The sequence below is a fragment of the Eumetopias jubatus genome, unplaced genomic scaffold (genome assembly GCF_037043125.1).
Source record: "Eumetopias jubatus isolate StellerSeaLion01/CBP00866 unplaced genomic scaffold, mEumJub1_p1.0 scaffold_14, whole genome shotgun sequence".
Lineage (NCBI taxonomy): Eukaryota > Metazoa > Chordata > Mammalia > Carnivora > Otariidae > Eumetopias > Eumetopias jubatus.
The window spans coordinates 34044588-34059423 of NW_028274820.1; the positions used below are offsets into that span (position 1 = coordinate 34044588).

Sequence of the window (14836 nt, forward strand, 5' to 3'; positions counted from 1 at the left end):
CTGATGTTAGAGTGCTACCCAAGCATGCTATTTAGGTGTCATAATCTAACATACAGATTTCTGGCTTTTTGATTTCCCATTCATCTTTGCACTAAAATGAATGCATCCAGGATAGACTTTTTAAAGGAAAATGTTGGTATTGCCCACAGGTACTTTCTGATAGGGTCGGTGAATTCAAGATATTCATTCATTCAGACATCAGCCTTCAATATTTTATTTTATTTAAGATTTTATTTATTTATTTGATAGAGAGAGAGAGAGAGAGAGAGAGAGCACAAGTAGGCAGAGTGGCAGGCAGAGGGAGAGGGAGAAGCAGGCTCCCCACTGAGCAGAGAGCACAATGCAGGGCTCTATCCCAGAACCCTGGGATCATGACCCAAGCCGAAGGCAGACGCCCAACCGACTGAACCACCTAGGAGCCCCTCAAAATTTTAATACAAACATCTTAATCCTGTCCTCCTGCCTGATTCTAAGACAACATGTCTTTCTTTTGAGACACATTTCTGGATACAGTTCAAGGGCTTCATGGACTTCTTTATAATGCTCAGAGGTTCTACGATGTAGATGAACGGAGACCCCAAAAGAAAAAAATTACTTGTTTGGGGCCACCTAATGAGTTGGTAATGGAGTACATAACAAGAGTCAGTCATCTCACTTCAATGTTCTTTTCATTTTGTCATTTTGATTTTGGTGGAACAGTTACGTGCTCAAGAATTGTCACTATAGAGGATAGAAAGTGAAGAATCGATGAATCAAAATACTACAAGGTGTGTAGTTTTATCTATGATGAAATAAACCTTGTTGTAGAGTAGTTTATTATTTGTGCTTTCAAAAAGCAAAGTCTAGTATAAACTGAGTCTAGTAAAAACAAGAGAGAGAGGAGGAAGGTGAGAGATGAGTGGGAGAGATCCCTCAGGATGTCATTACACTAGAATGCATTTTGGTAAAATGTAAATGTGTACAGTATTCAGACATTTATTTTTTCCTCAATAAATCAAGGCTTTACATTTAATGCACTCTTTTATAAATAGTATTTTTAAAAATGGCTTAGTACTTTAGAATGAGATTAGAAATGTGAAGTGCATAACTAAAATGGAAGCAAATTTTCACTTTTATAATAACCTAAGACGAGATACATAATAAATATTAGCCTTATTAAGCACATATCTCTCAAAGAACAGGTGAGTGTGGCAGGTAAAAAAAGGATTTGAAGAACATAAAGAAAACATCTTTAGAATATGGAATAAAGGTTGTATACCTTACTAGTAGCTTGCTCAGATGCTCCAATAGGAAAGAGTATTTTTATTTTTAATCCAATGAATTGGGAATGAGTTCCTATACTTGGCTCAGTGAATAGTAATACATAAGTATAAAAGTTCCGCTGAATCACTTCCAGAAGATATTCTTAGTATCCTTCCAAATTAAAGTGGAAGAAATTAATATGTGGGTAAAACAGAAAACTTCACATAAGGTACAACCGTTATATTTTCACTTGCTATTTTAAAGAGCTCCATGGACAATGACCCAAACCTGATCAATTACATAGGACCATTTTAATATATTGACATTTCACAACCATTCTGATGGAAGTAAAATTAACTTTATGGGAAAATTCTTAGAGATATTTTAACAGCCTCTTTTTAAAAATGAGACACTGAAGATCTGAATACCCCAAATCCCAGAGTAATAGCTTACAAGTCGCTGGCAGGGAAAGGGGTGTGAAAATAGACAACAGCCTTACAATAGAAGAATTGCTAGAATGTGGTTGAGTACCACATACAGTGTGGGTTTCTTGAGTTTGCCAGGCTTCACAGAGGAAATATAATTTGATCAATAGGCAGAATTTTGCTAAGAGAAGTGAGAGGAAAGAGGATAAAGACGGAGTGGAGGAATATTAGGAGTCAAAGCTTTGCAGATCATGATAGAATTTTGTTTTTTATCCTGGAGGTGAAATAGAAGCCATTGAAGTATTTTGATGGGAGGAATGACATTTGTTGAGTGCTTACTATATGCCGGGAGTATTGATATCGCTATATCAATATATTGATATAATCAATATGTTATTGATTATAATCAATCTTATAATGTAGATACTGTTATCACGCTCTCTTTGTAGGTGAGGAGTCTAAGGTGTCAAGAGGTGAAGAAATGAAATACGGCTCTCCAAGTTCTTGAGCCAGGTTTCAACACAGAAATTGGATAGCAGAGGTGGCCCTCTCTCTTTTTTTAAATTAAAGATTTACTTATTTGAGAGAGAGCAAATGAGGGAGGTTGCAGAGGGAGAGGGAGAGAGAGTCCCAAGTGGGCTCCTGCTGAGCACGCAGAGCCCAAGACTGGGATTGATCTCAGGACCCTGAGATCAGGACCTGAGCGGAAACCAGGAGTCAGAGGTTTAACACCCGGGCGTCCCCAGGGGTCCCCAGAGGTGGCTCTCTTAAACCTGTGCTACGCTGCTTTTAACACTGATAGAAATACTATATAGATTAGCAGGAGGAAGAGGAGATGGGAGTGAGGGAGATCCCTAAGGAGAGCACAAAAACAAGGCCAGACAACTAGAAACACTTTCTGCGGGAAAAGGGGTGGATTGATTGGCTGTCAGTGTAATAAGGAAGAGGGGAAATTGGGACAATGTTCAGGTTTCTAACTTGGCAACTGTGTGGAGAGTGGTCCATTTTCTAGTTACAGGGAGTGCAAGTGGGGGAGCAGATTGAAGGAGGGGTGGTGGCTGGGAAGGGGTGCATTCTACACAGAGCATATGGAGATGGAGATGCCTGTGGAAATGTAGGAGGACATCCGGAGGAGGCACTACATGAGGGCTGGAGCACAGGAGGGGTATGGTGCCGCAGTGAAGAGACCACTCAGAATTAAATCCAGACCCCCTACCCATGACCACAACTAATTATGTAAAGTAGTTAAGTGGAAATAGGAAACTTCTGTTAATCAACTCTTGCTTTCATTGTTGGCAAAACACTTCATGTCTTTGGGTCTCAGAATCTTTATCTGTCAAACAGGGAGATTAGAGCAGACATTTGAAAAGTGCTTTGGGGGGTTCTCTTTATATTCTCTTAAAAACTATGCACTGTGTTTACTGCATAGGTCCTATCAGCAGGTAATCTGGAAATTTACATAATTGGCCACAAGAGGGAGAACTCTAATTCCACATTAAATCATTTTCTACACTATGAAATAATCTCAAAGTTGGTGATAGGCTGTCTCATTTCCACTTCCTTGTGGAAGTTGGGGGAATTCTACTGCTAGAGATAGGTTTAACTGAATTGAAATGTGGTTTTGTGTCACTAAAGTTACGAGAAAGTCACTGAATGTAAAAATCTATTTGTATTAAGCAATAATTCTCCATGAATGAATCCACATGCCTCTTTACTTATGATGAAGACAGTAAAAATTTTAAATTCACCCTGGGAGGATTTTTTTCCTCCAAATAACATTATTTTAGTTAACCTTCATGAAAACTATAACCTTCCTGAAAGCCCTTGGTTATTCTGAAAAGAACATAAGAGCCTTGGCATGTCAGTCTTCTGTGAGGATACCCATATCAAAATAAAAGAATTAGAATGGCACCGGCCTCACCAGTTTAAATGTTATATGTTCACTGGATATGTATATGTTGTATGTTCTATGTTCATTGTTATAAGAACACTGAATGTTATATGTTCAGTATGAAAATACTCATTTTCTGCTTGGGTTAACTGTACTTTAGCTTTTATTATTTTTAATTTTTTTAAAAAGATTTTATTTATTTATTTGATAGAGACAGATAGTGACAGAGATAGCGTGAGAGAGCACAAGCAGGGGGAGAGGCAAAGGGAGAGGGAGAAGCAGGCTCCCCGTGGAGCAGGGAACCCAACGTGGGGCTCGATCCCAGGACCCTGAGATCATGACCTGAGCTGAAGGCAGACGCTTAACTGACTGAGCCACCCAGGCGCCCCTGTACTCTAGCTTTGTGGAAAGTTTTATTGTAAGGAAACTGTAACTCTCATTGGGTTGAGAATTACCTTATGAGTCTTCCTAAGCTTTAATAAGTCACACTTTTTTGACTTGATCAAATTAAATTACCTTTGTAAGGTCTGACTATAGTATTTCTGCATTTTATCAAATATATCTAAACATAGACTATGTGTCTTCCCTTTTAAAGACATGATATTAGTGAGCTATATAGGAACCTCAATAATACAACTGTTGCTGAAAACATATTTGTGTTCCCCCTTAGAGACAGTGTCACATTCTTTTAATATGTTTGATGACAGCAGATATTCCTTTGAGAGTGAATGCAATAATCAACAACAACAACAACAGATGTTTTTATGAATGAAGACTGAATATCAAGGTCACCAATCAAGTTGGAGTATATATTATTTGGGAGTCATAATACTAGATGTAGCTAAAATATTTAAACTCCCTTTGATTTATAAACCTCTTCATTCATCTGTCATAAAAGTCACAAAATGTTTTCAGCAGGGATGTTGTAGCTGAAAAATAAGTAGAAACCCCCCTAATGTGACTTCTAGGAAGGGTAATTTCCATTTGAATAAACTCATTCTCCTGTTCTTACGAAAACAGAGAAATAACTACATAAGTAGTTTGATTTATTTAGAGTCTCTTTGCTCTTCTTTTCCAGTTACTTTCATAATGGACACTTCAAGAATCCTTCAAATGTAAATTAACAGTATACTAAGTAAATCGGTAATATTATCATTGAGATCTTTCCTATAACTTCCTCCAAAAATGATTCCGATTTTTAATGTTTTTCTTTGGCTTAGTGAATTAATTTTCAATCAGTGCTTTTCGTATTGGTCTATAATGCTTTCTGATACGAAAGAATTATAGACCAATAAAAGATCGATGCTAGGCAGTGTGCTAGGCCTATGCTAGGAAGATACACACCTTTCAGCTGCTGCTTGTATCCCCAGTGACAAGCATGGTGCTTGGCCCTCTAGTAAATATTTACCAATAGGTATTTAGTAAATATTAGCGGCAGAGATGAATGAAAACTAAATGATATGAAATTACATATATATGTATACATATATATGTGATTATTCCTATTATATATATATTATTGTTCCAGACTATTACATAATCACCCACCTAAAACATAGGGGCTTAAATCAACGACAGTCGTTTATCTCGTTCACAGATCTGCAATTTGGACAGGGCTCAGTGGGAACACACCGTCTCTACTACTCCACACAGTGTCAGCTGGGCTGGCTTGAAATCCAGGGTTGACTGGAAGGCTAGAGTCTGGAATCACCAGAAGTTTCACTCACTCTCATATCTAGTGGTGATCCTGGCTGTTGGCTGGGACCTCGGCTGGGGATGTCCTCTGGAAAATCACTTGGATTGCTCACAGCGTATTTTTAGGATCTAAGAGCTAGCTAGCATTGAAGTGATCGTGGTAAAGTGAGTAGCATTTTTATGACCTAGCCGTGGGGGGGTCACATGGGATCACTTCTGTTGTACTCTCTTGGTCAAGGCAATTACAAAGGTCTGCTTGATTTTAAGGGGAGGGGCTTTAGAAGCCACCATGATATGTATGAATGTTAAGGCCACATTGTAAGAAGAGCACGTGGGATGTGATATTAGCCATGGCCATTTTTGGGAAATACGCTGTACTTTTATATAGATAAATATACAATTTTATTTGTAACCTGCACTTCTATTCACTAGCTAACTTTAGAAAATACTCTTCCCAAACAAACAAAATTTACCTTCCTAAAGGAATTTTACCTGATTTAATGAACACTTATGGTTCATTTTCTCCTTCCTGTTTTTGATTGTTCTCTGTTCTCGTAAATATGCTCATCTGCCCTCCCCAACCTCTCCTCACATCCACAAGCCTAGATCAAGGCTTACTTCTTCAAGTCTTTCCTCTATGGCTTTCTTTTTTTTTTTTTTTTTGCCTGGAAAGCATTTTTTACTTCCATTCATTTTGTTGCTGAACACTTATTCTCAAAGGGTGGATGCCTGTGTCTTTTTCACATTTCAGAGCAAATAGCACATTACTGATGAATAGAAGGTGTTTAATATTTGCTAAATTGATAAAATGTTTGTAAGTTATATACTCTTTCTTAACCAGAAGAATTACTTCATGTTTAATCTAAAATATACTCTTTCTGTTACGAAATTTAAATGAACAGAACTTCAAGTTCAGCTAAGAATGAAAAATGCCATTCTGTATCTAAATCTATATTACAAAATTTAAAAATAGAAGCAGTCTTTCCTGAAATTTGATTCTGATATGGAACAAGTGATGACAAATTATCTGCATATGACAAATTTGAGATGTATACTGAGATTGCTTTTTTTCCCCTAAAGAGACTGAAAATCAAATAGTAATAAAAAAAAACATAAAATGGAAAACAGTGTTTCTTCTACTAAATCTGTTTCATGAGATATTGAAATAATTTTGGATAAATATCACTGAAGCCATCAAGATATTAATGCCATTTAATAGTTTAAACTAATGATACTTTTTAAAATAAATTATACTATTTTAAATAATAACAAATAATATACTATTTTAAATAATTTTAAATAAATTATATTATTTAAAATAAATATTTTAAATAAGAGCATTGATCCTGGGTGAAGGAAGGATCAACTTAAAATAGGTCATATAGAAATTGCACGTCATTAATTGCTTTATAGGAAGTAAATTGAAAAGAAACCAATTTGTATATCTTTTGTGGGATCATTTATAAATGTTTTACAAGTTAGCAAGAATCATGTTTTCTATGTACCCTGCCATATCCCTAACATCTGGCAAATGTCTGTCATGTGAGGGATGCTCAAAAAATGATTTTGCATGAAAGAATACAGTGCCTTCTGACAATGTATTTTCTGGTTGTTTCAAAAAGCTACTGTGTTCTTCAGCTTTATAATAGCCTCAGAATTCTTGATTATATAGTTCAGAATATATGAGCTTTGGAACTGTTTTCAAAGTTGAGGTTTTGTGTTCTGAATTCAGGAATCATATCTCACAGAGATTAGTCCTTCAAGTATTTCCTACATAGTGCTAACTATAATAATGATCATACCATATCATATTTACTTTTACACATACTTGCCTCTAAATATAGGTTGCAAGCAACTCAATGATGGTATCTTTCCCCTAAATTTTATATTCTGAGAACAAATTGGTTTTTCCTGAAATTTGATTCTATGTGGTGGCTACTGTTCATTTACTCTTGAAAGAATGAGTGAGGGGCGCCTGGGTGGCTCAGTCGGTTAAGCGTCTGCCTTCAGCTTAGGTCTTGATCCCAGGGTTCTGGCATCAAGCCCCATGTCAGGCTCCCTGCCCAGTGAGGAGTCTGCTTCTCCCTCTCCTGCTCTCCCTGCTTGTGTGTGCTCGCGCTCTCTCTCTCTCTTTCAAATAAATAAATAAAATCTTAAAGAGAAAGAATGAATGAGAATCGGAATCGGAATTTGCCCTTTATTATCTATACTTTTCTTAAAAAAACAAGCCATTTCATCAAAATGATGTTAACATTTGAAAAATTATTAACTTATTAAACCCCTCCACCTATTAAAATAACATGTTGAACTTAATATCAGAATAAACATTAATTTCAAGTTTAGCTCAACATCCTCTGTAAAGATTAATATATTACCTTGTGTATATTGTGGCGTTCTGGTGCTTTCTTTTTTCAAAAGAAGAGTTACTTCAGAAAACCTGTTCTTTTATTTTAGTAGCACCAATTCCTTGAGAGATTGCACCCCACCCACCACATCTCTCTCAATCCTAGAAATAGGTAGGAGCCGGCCATATCACCTCGGAATCCAAAGTGACGTGTATGGGTTTGTTGTATATGTTTAGAAAAGTGTCTGGATCCATGAACTCTTCAGATTTGCACAAGTACTTTATCATTTGTTCTGGGATGAGCAGTTCAGGTGCAAGTTGGTGCAAGTTATCCCCTGGTCCTTTAGCGCCCACTTTAACCATCTTGAAAAGATGGAGCGCTAGCTTATGGGTCTGAGTGAGAAACTCTGTGATGACCTCTTCGGTGGACTGTGTCTGTGTCACATCATCAAGATACATGACTGGAACTTTTATCACTGAAACATGCCATTGCATGAAGAGCCTGGTTGGGATGTTATGGGACACAACGATAATTTTCATCCCTTGGATAAAAAATTCTGCTTCTCTCTTTTGATGGTTAAGATAATCCAAAAGAATTCGGTAAAGCGTACCATTGGAGCTCTCAAGGATGTGCAGGATAGAAGTAGGATATACCAGCAGAAACCCTGTCACTGCTTCCCCTAGGTGGTGTTTTAAAATCGACTGGAATGCTTGTTCATAGTAGTCAGCAATATCTTTTTTTTCTGTGTTTGCTGTTATCTCGGCCACTAGAAACATCCTATGAAGAAGGAATTTCTTTAGCTGTAGTCTTTGCTTCTCTTCCTGAAGATGAAAGTAATTGCCACGTGGGATTTGTGGCATTAGAGGAGATTCCACTGGAAAAGTCCTTTTGTTGGTCTTTCCCATACGGCCTGGGAATGTCATGATGGGTCCTGTTTGTTCTTGCCGATGATTCCAGTTTTTAGCCTAGCACAGTGTTCACATTATCGGGATACCTCTTCAGTGGTGAACTCTTTTATTTCTTCTCACGAAAAAAAAAAAAAAAGTTTATTATTTGTCAGATGCTAGTGAGTAGCAAAATCCCTTCCCAGTATTATCGACAATACTATCTTTGAAATAAAAGAGAATGTTAAAACAAGATGTAAATTATAGAGATTGTTAAAAAGTTTACAGTGAAATAACATTCACATCATAGGAAAGAACTCTTAATACACTGGTGAGTGGGGAGAAGAAAGAACGTAATCTACAGCAAGTTAACTCTGTTTTTGTTTGCATTATTATTTTCTCTTTCAACTTATATTAAATTTCTTCCCTTTCCCTGAATCAGGCGTGTGCTCTTATGCACATGCACGTGTGCACAGGCACACACACACGCGCGCACACAGGAATGTATCTGACACTCACTCACCGTAGCATTGGTATCACATTAAAATGTCTTCATATATGTAATGGCAATTACAGATTGTCCTTGATTTGTCAATCAAAAAAAAAAGTGGTATCTTATGGTAATTCTCCATTAAAAAAAAATTTAACTGGTCAGTAAATTAAAAAAAAAAATCTGGGGGATTCTGAAGTCCTAATTGGCTTACTCCATCTTTACTCGGGGTACGGAAAGTTAGTACTGTGGCTTGTCTAATAACATTCGATTTTTAGAGTACCTAATTTTGATTCTTTGGGGTTTTTTTCCTATCAACAAATGTCAGAAATGGCCCTTCTCCCTTCCTTTTGTTGTTGTTGTGGGCATCGAATAATAAATTCTGTTACTTTGCACTTACTCTTCTTACCAATCTCTTTTTCTTCCCTCCAGGTCATCTTAACATTTCTTTTCTTCAAGTGCTTCTTGCTTTTACCCGTCCATGAGGTCCCATTTGTCCTCCATTACTTGTCCAACTGCCAGTGTCTTGGGTGCTGCGGTGCCCTCTTGTTTCCATGGTGCCTAGCGAATCAGGCTGTCGGGGTCTTAAAGGGCCAGAGCGCACTGGCAAGTGCCATTGTTTCCTTTAATGAGGGTATCTCAACAGACATCTCAGCCTCACAGGAGAGGAAATGAGGGCTTCTTTTCTAGAATGGCTTCTTCTTTGCCAGGTGCCTTTGAAAGTCAGACAGATGGGGGACCTGAATATCTTACTAGACATAGTCTTTTCTTTTTACTTTTTGTCCACAATTTATGGAAGAGGCAACTAAAGCATGAAGTAGTTATGTACCTTGCACCCAATTCAAACATGCTTTCAGCAACCTCCCTACTCTGTCCGCCTAGGGTAGAGGGGGTATTGAGATGCATTAATTAAATACTTTAAGAACACATGTCAGAGTCTGTGTAAGGGTGACTCTGTTTTAAGAAATTTCTTCTATAAGGTTTCCTTAATTTGATGTAAATTTAAGTTAGTTTTTACAATAAAAATTAATAATACCATATCTTAAAATTGCATTCATGTGAGCTCTAACCATAATTTTAAAACAAGATTAGAAAACACCTTTATTCAATTTTTTAAAAAGTAAACCTTACAGTACTTCTTTTTTTCTTTTTTGAGGATTTCTGTATCTCTCTCCTTTTTTTTTTTAAAGATTTTATTTATTTTTTGACACAGAGAGAGAGACAGCAAAAGAGGGAACACAAGCAGGGGGAGTGGGAGAGGGAGAAGCAGGCTTCCCGCTGAGCAGGGAGCCCGATGCAGGACTGGATCCCAGGACCCTGGGATCCTGACCTGAGCTGAAGGCAGACGCTTAATGACTGAGCCACCCAGGCGCCCCAAAAGTCAACCTTACAGTACTTTCCCCCGCCTAAGGTTTGTGATATCCAAACTTATGATCTGGCTTTAATGATATACAGTAATGAGTTATCCCAAAAAGTGGAGGCCGAGAGGTGACTTAATAATTCCTTAAGGTTGTGGTACATAAACATTGACTAATTCCTCACAGGGTTCACTTCATCACTCCCTGAAATGACACAGTCTTTCCCAAGGCACGCAGGAACTTGTCACTGCCCAGTCTACGGGTCGTTCTCAGCCTCATTCTTCTTCCTGCTTTGCAGAATGTGATTGTGTTGACCATACCTCCTTTATGGCCTTCTCTTCTCCCTTGGTTTCTATGATTCTGGACCTGCCTGAATTTCTTCTCAAATTTCTGTTTATGGCCTTGCTCAGTTCCCTCTCACACTCAGCTTTGGGCAAAGCTGAGGCTCTGTGCTCATCATGCAGATCTCTCATTCTACCTCCATGTCCAAGTAGCTTAGCACCATCTTTTGTGAGGGCAGGTGGCTGGTCCTTGATGTCACTCTTGCCTCCAAACTTAGTGACTGACATTGCTGACTGACCATGGAGACTTCCCTGCTGAGGCCAGCCATGGATCTGGACTCCTTCTCAATCTAAGGCTCAAGGCAGATACCATTAGTTTGTGGGGGTTGACAAAGAAGAAAAAGAAAGACTAACTTTCCAGCCCCGTACTTTTTCTGTACGGAGGACTCCTAAATTGTAATCCTGTTTATAACACTTCTCCTGGGATGTACCTCTACCCTTTTAAATTTAAAAGGCCAACATTTTAACTGTTATTTTCTGTATATTTCCCTTTACAAATACCCTATTTGTGTCTCAGTTACACATTTTTCGCTCGTCCCCTAGGCCAACACCCCTCGTCTTACCTTTTCATGTTTCCTAAATGTTATCTGCCAGCTGTGTTCTGTTACTAAGTCTTTTTACTTTGAAATCTATCATAGGTTCTTGATTTCATTATAGACCTTGCTCTTTATTGGGATTATAATCAGAATCTCCTATCTTCAGTGTTTTTCCACCTCACCTGTTCAACTGAGAGCATGAAACTGTAGGACCTGTGACATGTCTGCCTCATAAAATGCAGGAGATACTTATTTTATGAAGTCTTTCCTGTTTACTTCCCCTCCGTAGACTGCTAGGAGAAGGCACTTCTCCCCTTCCCAAGTCCACAGCGATTCCTGGCACTTCCACTGCACATTAATGGATTACAACAGAGAAGATAGGGACATGCAACTGTAGGGTTTGGTAACCTAACAGGGGCTTTGCTCAAAGTCAGTGGGAGAATTTATAGGGCATGTCTAGAAGCCCTTTTTCAATGCACAAACTTAAATTAACCTTTTATCCATAGGTAAGATTTTCTTCTTCATGACACCATTCTTACCTACAGTCCAATTTTTCTACCTTTTTACCCCTATAAAAGGGAGCTCAGTTGTGATTTTTCGCTGCATGTGCACTTTTTATTTCCCTTCTCTTTCATATATCTTGGTTCCAGCAATATAAACCTAGTAGAAAAATGACAATCTTTCATCATTATAATTCCCCATATAAACTATGCAAAATATCACTGAGCCATTCCTTCTTCAAAAGAGTGATGATCTCTTAATTGGCGTTGGCTTGAAACATATGAAGTTGTCATTTTTTTTAAAGATTTTATTTATTTATTTATTAGAGAGAGAGAGACACAGTGAGAGAGAGAACACAAGCAGGGGGAGTGGGAGAGGGAGAAGCAGGCTTCCCGCGGAGCAGGGAGCCCGATGCGGGGCTTGAACCCAGGACCCTGGGACCATGACCCGAGCCGAAGGCAGACGCTTAATGACTGAGCCACCCAGGCGCCCCTTAAGTTGTCATTTTTATAAGTTAAAAACTGTCTGGTATTGACAATTTTTATTTTATGTTTTAATTTTTTTATTCAAGTATAATTTACACTAGTTTCAGGTGTGTAACATAACAATTCAAGGATTCTATACATTTCTCAGTTTCATGTGGTCCAACTGAATACATTTAGAATCAGTGGTTTTTACCACCATAGATAATGGTTTGACCTCTATCTTCCCCATGTATCTTTCCATCTTTTGAGGCATGTTTTGTTGTTGGATTCTTGCTTCCACATTGTTGTTTCATTGTCACGTCACATTTAAAGGCAACTTACCTTCTTTTCTTGCCTTTCATCAACAATACTCTTAAGTCAGGAGTAAAGTTTTGAGCAGCTAGGAATAGAAACAACACACAGTTTGGACCGATTTTTTTTAATTGGCTGTTATATGTAATTATAATTGTCCAAGCTCCTTTCGATGGACACCTGATATTTGAATTCTCAGATGCCACAATCCTGTGCTCCATCGATTAAGGACCAGTTATTTATCTTCAGGTGGCAACTCAAACAGAAGACCTCCTCTCTCTGTCCAATGGGATAAAAAGACATTGGGGTTTGTTCTCCCCGAGTGGTCCGTTAGCGTAGTTATCCGAGTTCAAACAACTGACAAGTGGCAGAACCCGAGTGGAAACCTATAATGCTGAGGAGTCTTCTCCCAGATATTCTTCCTATCTGCTCTTGTTATCCAACTCCTCTCACATAAGTACACAACATGTATTTGGAACTCGGTTCAAGCATGCACCTTAATATTTACCATATACTTCCTGTTCTGGTTTTATTTTCTGGAACCAAACGTTTCTGAAAAACAAACTCCCAGTGTCCTTTGTCTTTGTAAGGCAGAAGGAAAGGATTAAAAAGATTAAATACCATTAACTGATTATTTACCATGTGCCCTACACTACATGCTTTTACACATATTAATTAATTTAAGCTTCACAACAGCCCTATAAGGTTGACAGAAATTTTGCCCACAATTATAGAAGAGGAAACTAAAGCATGAGTTACTTAAGTGCTTTACACACACGGTTCACACATGCTCTCAGCAACCTCCCTACTCTGTCTACCTAGGGTAAAGAGCAGATAAATTATTCCCTCTCAGTATCCATGCCCACAGGGCCATTCTTTGCTTCTCTATGACAGGACAATTTTTCTGGAAATGGAGGCTACCTTGTGGTTTGGATAAAGGAAATTGAAAACTCTTACCTCATACCTGTAATTCAACAAAATTGATTTCCTGTCTTTATTCTCTCATTCATTTCAGATTTATCTACACCTTTGGTGCACCAGGTAATATCGTGGGCATTGTACAAAACACAAACATGGAAAACAGCTGGTCCCTAATTTTAGGACCTGAGGGTCCAGTGAGGGGTGTTGAGATGTCCATGAATGACTACAGGCCAGGGGAAAACATCATAAATACAAAGTGAATGATGATCAGTGCTTTAGAAGCCCTGAGGTTGAAAGGGTGGCTTTTTTGGAAAGCTTAATGAAAGAGCTTTTATTTGGGCATGGTCTTCAGGGGAACAGAGCTGGGAAGTGGCTTTGTGAATGTTTCTTGAATTCATTTCTCTAGAATGGGAGGATGTGCACCGACTGACTATTTTCTACTTGGAATACCAGATCCCACTTTAACTTTCCGCTTGTGCTCATGTACTGGAAAAACGGAAAACTCTAAATCATTTCCACTAACTTTTTCTGTGTTTTGATAGATCTAAATAATTGTATATGAGAATTCATGTTCTAAATAAATGGCTAACAACTTGGGTAGAGCCTTTTACTAGGATCATATACCTAAACTATTAGACAAAATATACTTGATTTAGCAGAGAAAAAAAAAGGTTAGTTATCAAATCACTAGATATTTAAAGACTTACTAAAAAAGAAAACTAGATTACCTTCTTCAGCATTGCTTCTATTTGTCAAAAACATTATGGAGCAGTGTTTGGTAATTATTTATCAAGGAGAGCACAGGCTAAAAATATTTTGTTATTCAATTCAAACGTTTAACATATGTCTACTATTTGGAGAAAAGCGTGCCAGACACTGTGGAGATATTCTTGTAAATCAGATGTTGTACCTACACGTGAAAAAGTCAATTCTATTAGCAGATCTTAACGTCGACACAATTATGTTTAGTACAGAGCGGGAGAGCAGAAATATAATAAGGACATAAACAATGAACACGGAAAACAAAAAATGCTGTAACAATTAAACCTGACTGAAAGAACTAGTATTTAAGTTGGGCATAACAAAAGATATCGTTTGGGGGGTGGACCAGGGAAGAGATGGGGATTAGGGAAGATACAGAACAGACTTTGTAAACGAGAAGCTTAAAGAGCAGAAGGCATATACGGCAGAGCTGGGAAATGTGGTGCTTGAAGAAATGGCGGTGGTCTTGTTGAATTAGAGTGTAGTTCTCAAACTAGAGAATCTGCAGGCTTGTTAAATTAGAGATTCCTGGTCTCTAGCCCCACAAAGTCTGAGTTAGTATGCTCAAAGTGTGGCCCGAGAATTTGCATTTTTGCAAATGCTCTTCTAATGTTTCCACCTATTTCACTTTAGGAAAGAACGGGCTTACTGGTGGTGATTCAAACGCTG

The 14836-nt window shown here is 38.0% G+C and overlaps 2 protein-coding genes across 2 annotated transcripts in view; one reads left to right on the plus strand and one right to left on the minus strand.

Annotated features, from left to right (window-relative positions):
- The window catches only part of ZNF804B (zinc finger protein 804B), a 544169-nt gene that overhangs the window by 30948 nt on the left and 498385 nt on the right, over positions 1-14836 (plus strand). The window lies entirely within an intron of this gene.
- TEX47 (testis expressed 47) lies at positions 7760-8521 on the minus strand. Its single transcript, XM_028120075.1, has one exon. It carries the CDS (start codon positions 8519-8521, stop codon positions 7760-7762), a length of 762 nt encoding a protein of 253 aa, XP_027975876.1.